The sequence below is a fragment of the Cetorhinus maximus genome, chromosome 18, assembly GCF_964194155.1.
Source record: "Cetorhinus maximus chromosome 18, sCetMax3.hap1.1, whole genome shotgun sequence".
Taxonomy (NCBI): domain Eukaryota; kingdom Metazoa; phylum Chordata; class Chondrichthyes; order Lamniformes; family Cetorhinidae; genus Cetorhinus; species Cetorhinus maximus.
The window spans coordinates 68,372,951-68,390,307 of NC_135896.1; the positions used below are offsets into that span (position 1 = coordinate 68,372,951).

At 41.6% G+C, this 17,357-nt stretch overlaps 1 protein-coding gene across 5 annotated transcripts in view; it reads left to right on the plus strand.

Annotated features, from left to right (window-relative positions):
• The window catches only part of heatr5a (HEAT repeat containing 5a), a 170,015-nt gene that overhangs the window by 35,227 nt on the left and 117,431 nt on the right, over positions 1 to 17,357 (plus strand). For 4 of the 5 annotated variants that reach the window (XM_078562846.1, XM_078562845.1, XM_078562848.1 and 1 more), the window contains exons 3-7: positions 5,622 to 5,833; positions 7,403 to 7,511; positions 7,798 to 7,947; positions 11,347 to 11,518; positions 16,858 to 17,015. In XM_078562846.1, the coding sequence (XP_078418972.1) occupies positions 5,622 to 5,833; positions 7,403 to 7,511; positions 7,798 to 7,947; positions 11,347 to 11,518; positions 16,858 to 17,015 (801 nt within the window). Of the gene's footprint in view, positions 1 to 5,621; positions 5,834 to 7,402; positions 7,512 to 7,797; positions 7,948 to 11,346; positions 11,519 to 16,857; positions 17,016 to 17,357 lie in introns of those variants that run through there. The other variant, XM_078562849.1, reaches the window with a different exon arrangement.

Genomic DNA, 17,357 nt, shown 5'->3' on the forward strand with positions numbered 1-17,357 from the left:
TTGAGACAGTCTTGAATCATGCTGGGACCTGTGTCCTGGCAAATCAAATAACTAGGGCTGTAGATAATGCTCTAAACAAAATAATGGGGCAGGGGAGGTTCAAGTGAGGGGAAATTTAGAAAATACGAGAAAGGACAAGGTAATAGTGCAGGGTAGTGATTATGTGTAGTGATAACCAGATCATGACAGGAAGGGACAGAGCATACAAACATGAGTCAGCGTATAGGGTCAGAGTAGGAAACAAACAATAGAAAGATATAATTAAAAGCTCTTTATCTGAATGAATGCAGCATAACAAGACTGATGAATTGATAGCACAATTAAAAATAAATGAATATGACGACATTTCGGAAGGGTTGGCAGATAGGAAAAGGAGGTCGGGAACTCTCTAATAAAGGATGAGGTTAGTGCAGTTGTGAGAAATGATCTTAGCTTGGAAGATCAGTTTGGTTGGAGAAAATAAATAAGGAAAGAAGTCAATAGGACCCTGTGTGGCAGGGTCAGAGATGAGAAATTTCTGCCATTGGGCAGAATTTCGTCTTTTGGATAATGGAATTCCACCCTTTTAATTTTTTTCCTGACTTCTGCCTCCTCTCAGCCTGGAAAATCTCTGACAGTAACAGGGCCGGGAGCAGGACCCGGGGAGCCATCACACAACCTTGAGCTAGCCCATTATCCATCCCACCAGAAGGAAGTGCCCTGCTGCTGCGTGCTTGTTGGAGCCGCAGGGCTTAGCAGGCCTGGGTGGGGGTGGGGATGGTGGAGGGAGCAGTGGAGCCTGAGTCTTCACAGGGTTTGGCTTGGTGAGAGACTCCACTGAGTTCGGCAGGAGGGGAATATGGTCTGCTGAGTGAGTGGAGGGAGGGTTGGGGAGAGGGCTGGCTGAGTGAGGGGAGGTGACAAGGGGCTTTGAGGAGAGGGGCTACTGACTGAGAGGGGTCATAGGGAAGAGGAGTTGCATGTGGGGGGCGAGGGGCTGATTACAATGTGTGTGCTGGGGAGTGGTGAGGGACAGGGCCTTCACTGAGTCTTCAGTCACCATAGAATACAGAGAGCTTAGCTGAAACTTACGTGAGTATATAAAGTAACATTTTTACAAGTGCTTTAAAAACAGATTTGCATATTTGTATGATGTATGTGATACGTTAACTTTGATAATCATATACTGAATGTTATTATGTTGCTTTATTGCTATTTTGTTATTGCTGGTGTCTGGGATCACAATTTTTAAGAATACTCAATTATGTGAAGTAGATATCGCTGACAAGGCCTGTCTTTGTTGCCTATCCCTAAGGTTTATCTGAAGCATGCAACTTGGTGTAATCAAGGAAGTTCATAGTTGTGAAGAGCTAGCCTTCTCCCCACCCTTTACTTCAGTTTTTGACTGGGGAAGATGGGCTGAGAACATGTATTTTTGAAGAGAAGTAAACTTCCCACTGAGATGAGCAGTGGTAAGGACTTGAGCAGATTGGAGCTGCTGTGTATTGGATGAAGCGTTCAACTGAGTTCAGATCGACATTGAAGATCCCTTTGCATTATTGAAGTATAGGCAGTATCTTTTGCGATATGTCCAACATTTCTCCTCATTAGCTGGTCACTTATTTCAACAGCAGCAGAGCAACTTGTGTTTATATTGCATCGTAAATGTAGTGAAACATCCCAAGGTGCTTCACAGGAGCATCGTTGAGCAAAATTTTATACCAAACTGCAATTAGATATTAGGACAGATGATGAAAAACTTGGTCAAATAGGTAGGTTTTAAGGATCCTCTGAAAGGAGGAAAGAGTGGTGGAGAGAGTGTTTACAGAGGGAATTCCAGATCTTAGAGTCCAGGCAGCTGAAAGCACCGCCATCAATGTTGGGTTGATTTAAAAATGGGCTTGATGAAGAGGGCAAAATTAGAGCGCAGTTTTCTAAGTGGGTTGTGGGTTGTGGGGTGCGAGAAAATTACAGAGATAGGGAGGGGTGAGGGCATGGAAGGATTTGAAAACAAAGATAAGAATTTTAAAATTGAGGTGTCTATTAGTTGAGAGCCAGTGTACATCATTGAGCATTGGGGTCATGGGTGGACTGAATGGCACGAGTTAGGACATGAGTTTAAGATGACCAATTTTTTTTTCTTTCAAAGGATGTGAGCATCACTGGCAAGGCCAACATTTGTTGCTCATTCCTAATTGACCTTGAGAAGCTGGTGCTGAGCACTACCTTAAACTGCTACAGATGTAGGTACACTTACACTGCTGTTAGGAAGGGACTTCCTAGATCTTGACTAGTGATGGTGAAGGGATGTAAATGTAGTTTCTATCAGGATTGTTTTTAGCTTGGAGGGGAACTTGCAGGTGGTGATGTTCTCATGCATCTGCTACCCTTGACCTTCTAGTTATAGAGGTTGCAGGTTTGGAAGGTGCTGTCGAAGAGCACCTTGGTGAGTTGCTGCAGTGCATCCTGTATATGGTGTACACTGCTGCCACTGTGTTGTTGCTGGAGGGAGTCAATGTTTAAGGTGATGGATGAGGTGGCGATCAAGCGGGCAGCTTTGTCCTGGATGCTGTTGATCTTCTTGAATGTTTTTGGGGCCACACTAATGCAGGCAAATGGAGAGTCGCACTTCTGACTTGTGCCTTGTAAATGGTGGACAGGCTTTGGGGAGTCAGAGGTGAGCTACTTACTGGAGAATTCCCATTCTCTCTTGTAACCACAGTATTAACCTGGCTGGTCCAGTTAAGTTTCTGGCCAATGGTAACCCCCAGGATGTTGATGTTGGGTAATTCAGCAATTTCAAGGGGAGATGTTTAGACTGTCTTTTGTTGGAGATGATCATCACCTGGCACTCGTGGGGCACGAATATTACTTGCCACTTATCAGCCCAAGCCTGAATGTTGCCCATGTCCTGCTGCATGTGGACAAGACTGCTTCAGTATCTGAGGAGTGTGAATGATACTGAACACTGCAATCATTAGTAAACATCTCCATTTCTGACCTTATGATGGAGGGAAGGTCATTGACGAAGCAGGACCTTATGATGGAGGGAAGGTCATTGACGATGCAGCTGACGCTTGTTGGGCCTAGGACACTACCCTGAGGAACTCCTGCAGCAATGTCCTGGGGCTGAGATGATTGGCCTCCAACAACCACAACCATCTTCCTTTCTTCTAGGTATGACCTTACAGAGGATAGAACGTGGGAACTGACCAGTAGTGTTTTGGAATAGTCTAATCCAGAGGTAACCAAGACATGGATGAGGCTTTCAGCAACAGATGAACTGAGACAGGCCGATTGATGTAAATGGGTGGTCTTAGGTGGATATGCAGTCAAAACCCTGTGTTTGAGTGAGACACTAACCTTAGGAACAAAAACAAAAATACCTGGAAAAACTCAGGAGGTCTGCCAGCATCTGCGGAAAGGAGCACAGTTAACGTTTCAAGTCCGAATGAACCTTCAGCAGAACTAAGTAAAAATAGAAGAGGTGAAATATAAGCTGGTTTAAGGGAGGGATGGGACAAGAAGAGCTGGATAGAGGGCCAGTGATAGGTGGAGATAACCAAAAGATATCACAGACAAAAGGGCAAAGAGGTGTTGAAGGTGGTGATAATATCTAAGGAATGTGCTAATTAAGGGTAGAAAGCAGGACAAGCAAGGTACAGATAGCCCAAGTGGGGGTGGGGTGGGGGGAAGGGATCGAAATAGGCTAAAAGGTAGAGATAAAACAATGGATGGAAATACACTTAAAAATAATGGAAGCAGGTGGGAAAAGAAAAATCTATATAAATTATTGGAAAAAACAGAAAGGGGGGGGAAATCGGAAAGGGGGTGGGGATGGAGGAGAGAGTTCATGATCTAAAATTGTTGAATTCAATATTCAGTCCGGAAGGCTGTAAAGTGCCTAGTCGGAAGATGAGGTGCTGTTCCTCCAGTTTGCGTTGAGCTTCACTAGAACAATGCAGCAAGCCAAAGACTGACATGTGGGCATGAGAGCAGGGTGAAGTGTTGAAATGGCAAGCGACAGGGAGGTCTGGGTAATGCTTGCGGACAGACCATGGGTGTTCTGCAAAGCGGTCACCCAGTCTGCGTTTGGTCTCTCCAATGTAGAGGAAACTGCATTGGGAGCAACGAATGCAGTAGACTAAGTTGAGGGAAGTGCAAGTGAAATGCTGCTTCACTTGAAAGGAGTGTTTGGGCCCTTGAACGGTGAGGAGAGGGGAAGTAAAGGGGCAGGTGTTGCACCTTCTGCGGTTGCATGGGAAGGTGCCATGGGAGGGGGTTGAGGTGTAGGGGGTGTAGTGGAGAGGCCTATAGAGGTGGTGGTGAAGTAGAACTGGGTGATATCAGTGGTTTAGGTGGAAACTGATGTTCTGTTGTTCGGTGATGTTGTTAAGGGCACGTAGATGAGAAAGAGGATTGTTCCTTGGGGGGGGTCACCAGAGGTAACAGTGCATGAGCAGGAAAATAAGCCATTGTCGGTGATTCTTTGGCTATGACTGGATAGATAAGAATGGAACTGGGCAGTGCACTTACACCCAGCTGGATGACAGTGAAGAGGTATTGGAGGAGGATGGTGTCATCAAGCATATCAAAGGCTGCAGACAGGTGGTAATGGATAAGGAAGAATAATTTTTCATTCACAGTATTTTATAAACTTTGACAAGAAATGTGGTGTCACTGTGACAGGGTTAGAAACTGAAGAGAGGTATTCAAACATGGAGTTTCAAGAAAGATGGGCATGGATTTGGGAGGCAACAGCATGTTCAAGGACTGGGGAGAGGAACCGGAGGTTGGAAAGAGGTAATAGTTTGCAAGGACGAAGGAGTCGAGGGATACTTTTTAAGGCGAGAGTTGATAATGGCTGATTTGAAGGAGGAGGGACAGTACCTGAGGAAAGGAAACCATCAACAGTGACAGCTAACATAGGAGTCAAAAAGGGAAGTTGGGTAGTTAGCAGTTTAGTGGAAATAGGGATGAGTAGGCAGGAGCTGGATCATATGGACAAGGTAAACTTGAGAGGGCATGAGAGGGGAAACTAGAAATGTGTAAGCTCAGGACTTGGACAGGAGGGAACCATGGAGATGTTTGGCTGGGGAAAAGAGTGGTTGCAGCAGGGACGATTGAATGGATGGTCTCAATCTTAGTCACATAGATCCATCCTTACACTTGTTATTGGAGGTGAGGATGCATGTGATGGGTAGAGGGTTTTTAAAAAAAAACAGCTAGCAGTCATGAAACGTGGGATGATGTTTACGTTCCACAGTGATTCTGGAATACTGAGCAATTTTGGTAGATGAGAACAGGACACAATGGATTTTTATATGGCAACGAATAGATAGACCAAATGTCACCATTATCTGTTCATGTCTGCATCCCATGGACTTAAGGAAATGGAGATGAGGGCCATACCAAGGGAACAGCCAGGGTGAGAGAGAGCATCAAAGGTATAGGTGAGGATGTGATTGAGCAATTTTACGGCTCTGTAGAATCTTTGTTGGTTCAGAATAGCTGTCTGATCTACAAAGTCATTTGTTTTGAGTGAAAGTCAGAGGTGTGCTCAAGTGCTATATGAATAAAAGTTTGTCTTTCTGCCAGACTTGTAATGGAGCGCTTTGTTACTGAGAACCTTTGCTCGGCAGGATGATATTAAAGAGAAGCAGAAGAAGATTGTGGAACAGCTGACAGCCTTATTAGAGAGCTCACCAGGCCCGCCTGTCCGCAAGCTAATTGCTGAGAACCTGGCCTTACTGTATAAAGTTGGTGACACTTTCTCCGTGTATCAAACTATCGACAAGTGCAATGAAATCATCAGAAGTAAGGATGACTCACCGAGTTACCTACCTACCAAACTGTAAGTGATTTTTTTTCCCCCAGAAAAATCATGATTATGACAGCCCCACAAATTTGAGTACTGCTGTTAAATTACATAGCAGAGCTAATGCGGGAGCATTAATGAAAGCTAGAGTGGATAAACACTCATTCCATATTTATATGATCCAGAAATGAAACTTTGTTGCTTTGTGCAAAGGGTAAATGTACTGTATTCTATAGTCGCATAATTCTGAATCTGAGAAAGAGTGGTCTCTGTATATTTCTCCCCTACTTCAGCTACCCTTTCTTTGTTTCTACAGAAGTTTTAAAGCATAATATAAATTTGCCTGGGAGCAGATACTCTGCTCTAGAAGTTTCCTTTTAATATGACTAAAAGTTGTACTTTACTCTAAAGTAACTCTGGGTGTTGTCAGTTGTGAGCAAGCTCTCCTTTGTGATAGTGGAGCAGAAAGATGCATCTTCACATTGGTAGATTTCTACACAAGTTTGCATTCCCAGTCTACCTAAAATATGCTTCACTGGCTCTCCCCGTCCCCCAAATCCCCAATTTCAATTCCAAATTCAAGGGCACACTTAGCGAGTTATCCAACCCAAGTGAATGGAAACTTGGAATGGTTGGAAATTGATAATGTGGTTTATCATTATTTTTATTTCGAAGATCTATAGTCTGAGGTTATCTTTTTTTCACTATTCTTTTATCCTGTTTATAAAAGTTTCCCCATTTTTTAACTCTCCTTTCATTTTTGAGATTGTAGATATTTCCCACGCCACTGCTAATACCGCTGACTGCTAGAAGGTACACAAGAGCGGCCTTATGGGCACTCATTATCTCTTGTTTTCTTGCTTCTGTTGTGAGATACTGGGTGCCCACTTGGCACTTTATGCAGCACCACAACTGCATACAAAAATCTGGGAGAAACAGGAAATCTAGTCCATGATATTGTATACTGGTATTCTAATGTACATTTCGTTTTTAACATCTTACTTTAAACAATTCAGTAGAATACCATTCCCAGGTAAAAATTTGGTTTGCTTTTTGCCACCGTATGGCTTCTGTGTGATAAGTATTAAAACAATCTCAATAATCAACTGTTATATGGTTCTTGCTACAGAAATTTACACATTGACCTTTCCTCCTCTGAAGGTATTTCACTAACTCCGATTGTCCAGGTAATTTAGCTTGCATCTTATTTGTAGTTCTCTTGTGGAACCAGGTCAATTTCTAGGGCAATCTAATATGTTACATCAGATGCAATAAAGATTATCTGTTTTGTCTTCAAGCTTAAAAGCAGCAAATGCTGGAAATACTTCACAGGTCAGGTGGCATCTGTGGAGTGAGAAGCATTTTGTTTCAGGCTAATGACCTTTCAAAAGAACCCTTCTGTTTCTGTTTCCACAGATGTTGCCTGATGTGCTGAGTACTCCCAGCATTTTCTGTTTTTATTTCAGATTTCCAGCATCTGCAGTTTTTTCCTTTTGTATGTCTTCAACTTGTGTTTTTCAGAACAGGACAAGCAATTTTCTTTTAAATAGAATATTTATGTTTAAATCAGTGCAGTTTATTCAGTTTGTTGGCCTTGTTTTACAGCGCTGCAGTTTCTTGTTTGGGGTCTTTGTATGAGAAGCTAGGAAGAATGCTGGGGAATACATACCTGGATACTGTAGGGAACTTATTGAAAGCTATGAAAAGTGCTGAGGTAAGAAGAGGCTTCCCATCAGGAACTGGGAACAGTTTAGAGAATCTATTGTGAAGTAAATATGGCTGGATTAATAGAAATAATTTCACTTGTTTTGATATTCGGCCAGTCTAGCAGATAATTACGAGTTTCAAATATTGATTATTGTGCTAAATGTTCAGGGGAATGCTAAATCTCAATACAAGTTGGCAAGCTTACTGATTTGTAGCCATTGAAACTGTATAATTGTATCATATTAACATGAATGAACCTTTAACATCAGCCTCTGGAATAATTTGTCATCTAGTCCCAAGGACGATATGAGATTATGCTGAGTTTGCAGAAGGTTCTTTCTGGGCAAGGAGTTACTGCTGCACCGTGCCACAGAGATATCTACAAAGCTGCTCGCTCGTGTTTAACTGATCGATCAATGGCTGTTCGCTGTGCTGCAGCAAAGGTATACATTTCTCAATTTTATAAAGTCATACTATGATTTGTCCAAACAGTTAGCAATAGTTTGTTAAACTGGTTTAATTTCCATTTTTTATTTGCTTTATTCTGGCCTATGCAATATGTAACACAGAAACACTTCTGCAGCACCTTGACACACAGCATTTTTTAAATAGAAAAATTGAATTAATGGAATTCTAGGTTTAATCATAAGAGATAATGAGGCACCTGTACAAAACATCAGCAAGACCTTAGAGTACTGAGTGGTTCCACAGTATATGAAGCATGCTGAGGGCATAAAACATCATTAGGATCCCACCCAGCATGAGGAAATCTGATGAAATGTTCAAACTGCATCTTTTTTGTTAGAATAACATAGATAATGGGATAATATATGGTTTGGAATTATGAAAGGATCGAAGATGGTTAAGATGCTCCCAAAGGCTAAGGGGGTCAAGATCAAATGATTGCAGGAACAAGACTAAATCTATGAGATTCTTAACAGAGGACAGAAGAAACTTCTTCAAGCATGAGGCTGTGGAATTCACTTCTAGGATTAGTGGTTGAGTGAGAAACTGTCAACATTCATGATTACGATGAATAAGTGGATGAAATAGTAGGTGCTGCCTACTATTGCCTATATGAGAAGAAGAATCAGAACTATTTGCTCTTGTGGGGGGGTGGTCATTGATGAAGGTTGATTTGGCTGAGTAGCTCTTTCTGTGTCAGAACCTCTAAATATTTTTTCTCATTACCTAATTTCACATTAACTTCACTTGGCTAGGCAAGTCAATGACTTGCTTCTGAGCCCCTTTGCATGTTCTTGTAACCTTTCATGAGGAGGAGTACAAGATCATTCTTTGTTTCTTGCATAATGGCAATTTAAAATCTTAAAACATGGAATTGAATGGTGGCTGAAAATGATACTGATAAATGTGATCACACTTTTTTCATGATATGTACCCTCCTGTAAAGCCCTGCTTCCTCTGTGCCTTTCACCACCGTTTCCTTGTTGTTTCACCCTCCACCCCCAAGCCCTAGCTGTGTTTAATTGTGTCGCAACACAAGAGGGAGCATTTCCTGCACATGCATAGATGCCGTGTCAGTTTGTGTGTCAAGAGATTGTGAATGTTTAAAGTGAGGGATGCTTTAAAGTGCATCTCTGCTTTCTGTCACTGAATTATGCATTTTTTGCAAGCTGGTATCTAACAACTGTCTCCTTTGCCACAAAATCAGTTAATTGAAAAAAATTGCATCTACTCCGAGGTAAACTATTTTAAAAATCAGGTTCTTGTAATGACAAAAATAATTGTAATTTTTAATGTTTCGCTTCAACATTGTTTTACCTTGAATTTTAGTCATTAGCAGATATTTAGACAATTGTGTATTCCCATGCCTAGCCAAAATTTAGGAAATCTCAGTGAATTTCTGGAAACGGAAGATTAGCTTTAGTGAAAGAACTTGAATGTGCGTTTTCTTATTAACTGTGTGTTCTATTAATATATCTTTGTTCAGTATTTTGAATAAAAAAAAGACAAATAAAGATAAGATCACATGGAGTTAGGGGTAATATATTAGCTTGGATAGAGGATTGACTAACCAACGGAAAGCAGAGAGTCGTGATAAATGGGTCTTTTTCTGGATGGCAAGCTGTAACTAGTGGGGTGCCACAGGGTTTGGTCCTTTGGCCCCAACTATTTACGATTTATATTAATGACTTGGATTCAGGGATAGAAGGTACAATAGCTAAATTTGCAGATGACACCAAAATAGGTGGGAGAGTAAGTTGCAATGAGGAAATAAGAAATTTACAAATGGATATGGACAGGTTAGGTGAATGGGCCAAAATTTGGCAGACGGAGTTTAACGTGGATAAGTATGAGGTAATCCATTTTGGTTGGAAGAATAAAAAGGCGACTTATTATTTAAATGGAGAGAAACTTCAGAATGCTTCAGTGCAGAGGGATCTGGGTGTCCTCGTGCATGAATCGCTGAAAGCTAGTATGCAGGTACAGCAGGTAATAAGGAAGGCAAATGGAATTTTGGCATTTATTGCTAAAGGAATAGAATATAAAAATAGGGAAGTGTTGTTGCAACTGTACAAGGCATTGGTGAGACCGCACCTGGAGTATTGTGCACAGCTTTGGTCCCCTTACTTGAGGAAGGATGTAGTTGCACTGGAGGCGGTTCAGAGGAGGTTCACTAGATTGATTCCAGAGATGTGGGGCTTGTCTTATTAGGAGAGATTGTGCAGAGATTAAGCCTATACTCGCTAGAGTTTAGAAGGATGAGGGGAGATCTAATTGAGGTATATAAGATACTAAAGGGGATAGACAAAGTAGACGTGGAGTGGATGTTTCCCCTTGTGGGGCGTTCTACAACGAGAGGCCATAGTTTTAGGCTAAGGGATGGTAGATTTAAATCAGAGATGAGGAATTACTTTTCTCAAAGGGTCATGAATCTGTGGAATTCACTACCTCAGAGTGCAGTGGATGCTGGGACGCTGAATAAATTTAAGGAGATAGACAGATTTTTAATTAGTAATGGGTTGAAAGGTTATGGGGAGAGGGCGGGATATTGGAGTTGAGGCCGAAATGAGATCAGCCGTGATCGTAATGAATGGCGGGGTAGGTTTGAGGGGCTGATTTGCCTACTCCTGCTCCTAGTTCTTATGATTGTCACCAGTGTCAGACCCGAGACCATCACCCTGGGATTAAAAATTCCATTAATTGCTAACTGTGCTGTGTAAGAACTCCCTCCACAAAGCCTTTCCAACTTGGGTAACAGCTCCATAGTGAACCCTCTTCAGGATGCAGCATTCATTTCATTTAGATGCACAATGAATGTTTTATATTTCTAATATCGGACTCGGCACAGATTGGCTTTTATCCTAAACTGAATAAAACTCACTGCTCCACCCCCGGTTAACACTGCACAAAACTTTTGGCAGTCATTTTCTCCTTGCCACCCAGCCCCCTGGCCCTTTTAATTATAATTCTCCTTGGGCATTAACATTGACACTTAGGAGACTGAATGTGCAAGTGCAACCATTGCTTATGCTTTTCTGCTTGGCAACAGGAGTTAATGTTTACCCCAGCCCCACCTTTCTTTCCCATTCAGACATGCATTTTCATAACTGAGAATATGAGTTCTTGAGCTGCATGTCATATCTTAACTGATCTTGTGCAATTGTTGCTTCATTGTCCGTTTTAAAAAGGCTGGCTGTTTCACAATGTTTTGAGATATGGTGAAGTTATGTATTGACATTGAATGGTTTACCAGAATATTTGATCAGTAGAATTAGGGCATAATATTCAGTGATGCTCTCTGGCTCCTGATAGACTTAGTAGTACCATGATTACTACAATGTGAATTCTGAAAAATTGTAATGTTTTTACTTTTTAAGTGTCTTTTGGAACTTCAAAATGAAGCTGTGTTCATGTGGACCACAGAATTAGAGAACGTTACTACACTTTGCTTTAAAGCCTTCGAAGGTTCTAACTATGATGTACGTGTGTCCGTTTCAAAATTGCTGGGCACTATCCTGGCTACAGCTGTGGTGCCTAAGCAGGGTTCAGGTAGGTGCTATACTTGAACTGTTGGAATTTTTTGTTGTAATTTTATTTGAACCAATTTGGATTCGGAAATATTATTTCAATATCAAAGTAACAATAAGAATATAACAGATTTAGTGTTTATTTCTGGATGTCTGGATCTGATTAAATTGATAATTATTGCAGTTATGCCAACAGTGATTTTTGTGCAAGTGGGGAACATGCATCCCTGAGCTTGAAGTAATCCAGCAAAATGCTTTTTAAAAATTGGTTAATCTAACTGTCCAACTTGAGTCACCCATTGTGCATGTATGGCCCTTTTTTAACCAGCTATGTCTAACTTTAAACTGGATGTTTAACTCTGAAAAGTTTCTGAGTTAAAAATCCAGTTCAAAGTTAGACAAATAAGGTTTAAATTGTACGAAATTTTTAATACTAACTCAAAAGTTTGAGTTAGTATTAAAATTTTCATACAATTTAAACCTTATTTGTTCCAACCAGGTCTGCTTGATAGTTCAAGCTGCACTGTGCCATGTTGTTCTGGGCCTCCTTGGAGCTTCTCTCAGTACTGTTCTGTATTTGGAATTGTCATCTTCCACTTAAGTAACATTGTTTTCCCCTGCCACAAACTTAGCTATTCATGCCTTTCCCACTGTTAAACTTGACTATTATAGTGCTATCCTAGCTAATAACATTCTGCTGATGCCATGTTCCCATGCCAAGTTCCATTCACCATCACTCTTGGCCTCACTGACCTATGTTATTTCCCAGACCCCCAATGCCTCAATTTTTAAAATTTATCATTCTTGCATTTAAAATTACTTCAAGACCATGTCATTTTCTAGCTCTAGCTCGGCAAACTTCATCTGCCCGACAACCTCTCTAGAATTCTTCATTCCTCCAACGTTAACCTCTTTTGTGACACCTGTTTCACCAAGCCATTGGCAGCCATGCCTTCAGCTGTCGAGGCCCCTTGCTCTGGCATCAGATCAAACATGGGCAAGTAAATCTCCTGCTAATTACCACGCACAGGCCTCCTCAGGTAATGAATCCGTACTCCTCCATGTTGAACACCACTTGAGGAAGCACTGAGGGTGGCAGGGGCACAGAATGTACTCTACGACTTCATCCTCACTGTGCCTGCCGCAGATACATCTATGACAGTGTTGTTAGGAGTGACCACCTTGTGGAGATAAAGTCCCGTCTTCACATTGAGGATACCCTTCATCGTGTTAAATGAGATAGATTTCAAACAGATCTAGCAACTCAAGAATTGGCACCATAGAAACATAGAAGCCGGAGTAGGTCATGCGGCCCTTCGAGCCTGCTCCGCCATTCAATATGATTATGGCTGATCCTCTATCTCAAAGCCATACTCCTGATCTCTACCCATACCCCTTGACCATGAGGATCTGTGAGCCATCAGCAACAGCAGAATTGTACTCGATCACAATCTGTAAACTCATGGCTTGGCATAACCCCTACTTACCATTACCACCACGACAGGGAATCAACCCTGGCTAAATGAAGACTGCAGGAGGGCATGCCAGAAGCAGCACCAGACATACCTAAAAATGAGGCGTGAACCTGGTGAAGTTACAACACAAGACAACCTGCACACCAAACAGGCATAGGTGCTAGTTTCTTGTAGCAATACATTGTGGAACTGACTAGGGATAAAACTATCTTAGATCTAGCATTGTGTAATGAAGCAGAGTTAATTAGTAATGTCGTGGGAAAAGATCCTCTGGGAGACAGTGATCATAATATCATTGAATTCCATGTTAAGTTTGAAAGTGCCATACTCCAATCACAAACAAGAGTTTTAAAGCCAATTATGTAAGTATGAGGGGAGAACTGGTTACAGTTAATTGGGTAAATAGACTAAAAGGTATGGAGGTAAATGAGCAGTGGTAAATATTTAAAGAAACAATTCAAAATCTTCAACAAAGATACATTCCATTGAAAAACAAAAACTCAGTGCGAAAGACCAATCCGTGGCTCACTCGGGAATTAAGGATAGTATTAGATTAAAAGAACAGCCATAGAGTGTTGCAAAAAGCAGTCCAATCTGAGGATATGGGGTGTTTTAGAAACCAGCAGAGTGCCACCAAAAATTTGATGAAAAGGGAAAAAATACAACATGAGAGTAAACTAGCCAGGAATATAAAAACACATTGTAGGAGCTTTTATAAGTATATAAAGAGGAAGAGAGTAGCTAAAATAAACATTGGTCCCTTAGAGAAGCAGAGACAGGAGAAATTATCATGGGGAATGAGGAAATAGTAGAGACATTGAACAAAAATTTTTTTTGAGTCTGCCTTCGCCGTAGAAGACACAAGTTTCATATCAGAAATAGATGGTAACCTAGGGGCTAAAAATTGCGGAAATTCAGGAAATTAATATCAGCAGAGAATACATATTGCTGAAATATGAGGGACGAAGATCTGACAAATCCTTGAGAGCTGATGACCTACACCCTACGGTTCTAAAAGAGATAGCTGCAGAGATATTGGATACACTGGCTATGATTTTCCAAAATTCCTTAAATTTGGGAACGGCCCCATTAGATTGGAAGTTAGCAAATGTTACACCACTTTTCAAGAAAGGAGGAGAGAGCGAAAACTGAACTCGGCTAGTGAGCCTAACATCAGTTGTTAGGAAAATGCTGGAATTTATTACTAAGGAAGAGTTAACAATGCACTTAGAAAAGCATAGTATGATTAGAACAAGTCAACATGGTTTTGCTAAAAGGAAAAAAAGCAAAAAACTGCGGATGCTGGAAATCCAAAACGAAAAACAAAAATACCTGGAAAAACTCAGCAGGTCTGGCAGCATCTGCGGAGAGGAGCACAGTTAACGTTTCGAGTCCGAATGACCCTTCAACAGAACTAAGTAAAAATAGAAGAGAGGTGAAATATAAGCTAGTTTAAGGGGGGTGGGACAAGTAGAGCTGGATAGAGGGCCAGTGATAGGTGGAGATAACCAAAAGATGTCACAGACAAAAGGACAAAGAGGTGTTGAAGGTGGTGATATTATCTAAGGAATGTGCTAATTAAGGGTAGAAAGCAGGACAAACAAGGTACAGATATCCCTAGTGGGAGTGGGGTGGGGTGAAGGGATCGAAAAAGGCTAAAAGGTAGAGATAAAACAATGGCTGGAAATACATTTAAGAGACATGGAAATAGGTGGGAAAAGAAAAATCTACATAAATTATTGAAAAAAAAGGGGGGGAATCGGAAAGTGGGTGGGGATGGAGGAGAGAGTTCATGATCTAAAATTGTTGAACTCAATATTCAGTCCGGAAGGCTGTAAAGTGCCCAGTTGGAAGATGAGGTGCTGTTCCTCCAGTTTGCGTTGAGCTTCACTGGAACAATGCAGCAAGCCAAGGACGGACATGTGGGCATGAGAGCAGGGTGGAGTGTTGAAATGGCAAGCGACAGGAAGGTCTGGGTAATGCTTGCAGACAGATCGAAGGTGTTCTGCAAAACAGTCACCCAGTCTGCGTTTGGTCTCTCCAATGTAGAGGAAACTGCATTGGGAGCAACGAATGCAGTAGACTAAATTGAGGGAAGTGCAAGTGAAATGCTGCTTCACTTGAAAGGAGTGTTTGGGCCCTTGGACGGTGAGGAGAGGGGAAGTAAAGGGGGAGGTGTTGCACCTTCTGTGGTTGCATGGGAAGGTGCCATGGCAGAACACCTTCGGTCTGTCCGCAAGCATTACCCAGACCTCCCTGTCGCCTGCCATTTCAACACTCCACCCTGCTCACATGCCCACATGTCCGTCCTTGGCTTGCTGCATTGGACACAGGCTGCAGAGAGATGTAGAGAGTTTAAATCAGTGAGCTGCAAGATGGCAAATGGAGTTTTAGGTAGGGAAGTGTGAAGTTATTCACTTTGGTCTTAAGAATAGAAAAGCAGTATATTTTTAAAAGGTGTGAAACTTATAAGTTTTGATGTTCACAGAGACTTGGGTGTGCTTGTACAAAGAACGCAGAAAGTTAGCATACAGGTGCAGCAAGCAATTAGGAAGGCAAATGGCATGTTGACCTTTATTACAAGGGGATTGGATTACACGAGTAAAGAAGTCCTGCTACAATTGTACAGGGTTTGGGTGAGACCACATCTGGAATACTCTGTGCAGTTTTGACCTCCATATTTCAGAAAGGATATACTTGGTTTGGAGGCAGTACAGTGAAGGTTCACTAAATTGGCCCCTGGGATGAGGGGGTTTCCCTATGATGAGAGGCTGAGTAAATTGGGTTTATATTCTCTGGAGTTTAGAAGAATGAGAGGTGATCTCATCGAAGCCTACAAAATTCTGAAGCGGCTTGAAAAGGTGGACGCAGAGAGATTGTTTCTGCCTCTTGGGGAGTCTATAGGACGGGGGTACAATGTCAGCCTCCTTTGGCAGCACCTTCTAAACCCATGACAGCTACCATCTAGAAGGACAAGGGCAGCAGATACATGGGAGTACCACAAGCAGGAAGTTCCCCACCAAGCTACTCACCATCCTGACTTGGAAATATATCGTTGTTCCTTCACTGTCGCTGGGTCAAAATCCTGGAACTCCCTCCCAAACAGCACTGTGAGTGTACCGACACCACAGGGATTGCAATGGTTCAAGAAGGCAGCTCACCACCACCTTCTCAAAAGCAATTAGGGATGGGCAATGAATGCTGGCCTAGCCAGTGAAGCCCACACCCCATAAAATTAAATTTTAAAAAAAGATAAGGGGCTGATCATTTAGGACTGAGATGAGGAGAACTTCACTCAGGGTTGTGAATCTTTGGATTTCTCTGCTGCAGAAGGTTGTGGATGCTCCATCGTTGAATATGTTTAAGGCCAGGATGGGCAGATATTTGGTGTCTAAGGGAATTAAAGGATATGGGGAGTGGATGGAAAAATGGAGTTGAAGCCTCAGATCAGCCATGATCATATTGAATAGCGGAGCAGGCTCCATGGACTATATTGTCTGCTGCTGTTCCTATTTCTTGTGTTCTTGTATGTTGATTTTAGTTGGTTTGTTATAGTAAAAGTTATAAAAAGTTAAATCTTGCGCATTAGCTTTCTTCCTGTTAGCTTTGTGGGGATTACTTTCGATTTTCAAAATGTTATCAGTTTCTATGGGGATTGTAACACATGAAACAAAGATTTGAATTCTGGTCTGTTCGCATTGACCAGCATGTGTGGACTGGAAGTCTGCATTGAGTCTTTCTATTTTAATACCATAGATTCAATTTTCCCTATGAGTAGATTAATCAATAATCTAGAAAATATATTGGAAAAACCTCTGCTGCGTGTGACTGTGGCATATGAGTTTAGTGCTTTTTAATTAATATCAATTATTCATTTTTCTCTCAGGTGCAAGGCAGGTTGTTCGTAAAACCTCGCTGGAGGAAGCAATGGAGTTGCTGGCTTCTGGGTTCTTGCGAGGAGGCAGTGGTTTCTTGCGAGTCAGTGGAGAGATGCTAAAGGGAGGCAGCTCTGTGAACCGGGATATTAGGATTGGAGTAACTCAGGTTAGAAATTACATTTGTGTTTTGCCTTTGTGTTTTTTTTAATCATTTGAACATATGATCATTTTTATTTATCAAAGAAGGAAGTAAGGTTGATGCCTGATAGATGTTATATAAGAATCTCTGGAAAATTTTAAAATATTTGAGTGATAGTTTGCTTTTTGAAATGCTATTGTCACAATCCTGGAATGTTTTCGATTTTTGCTGTTTGCTTGTGACCAACCCCTTCATTTTCTGGGGAAATGGTCTTTTGCTGTGTGGTGTACGATACCAGTTGTACACTTGACAACTGGTTAATTCTACAGAAGCAAACCATCATTAAGATTGGAAGCGTGATTTTTTTGA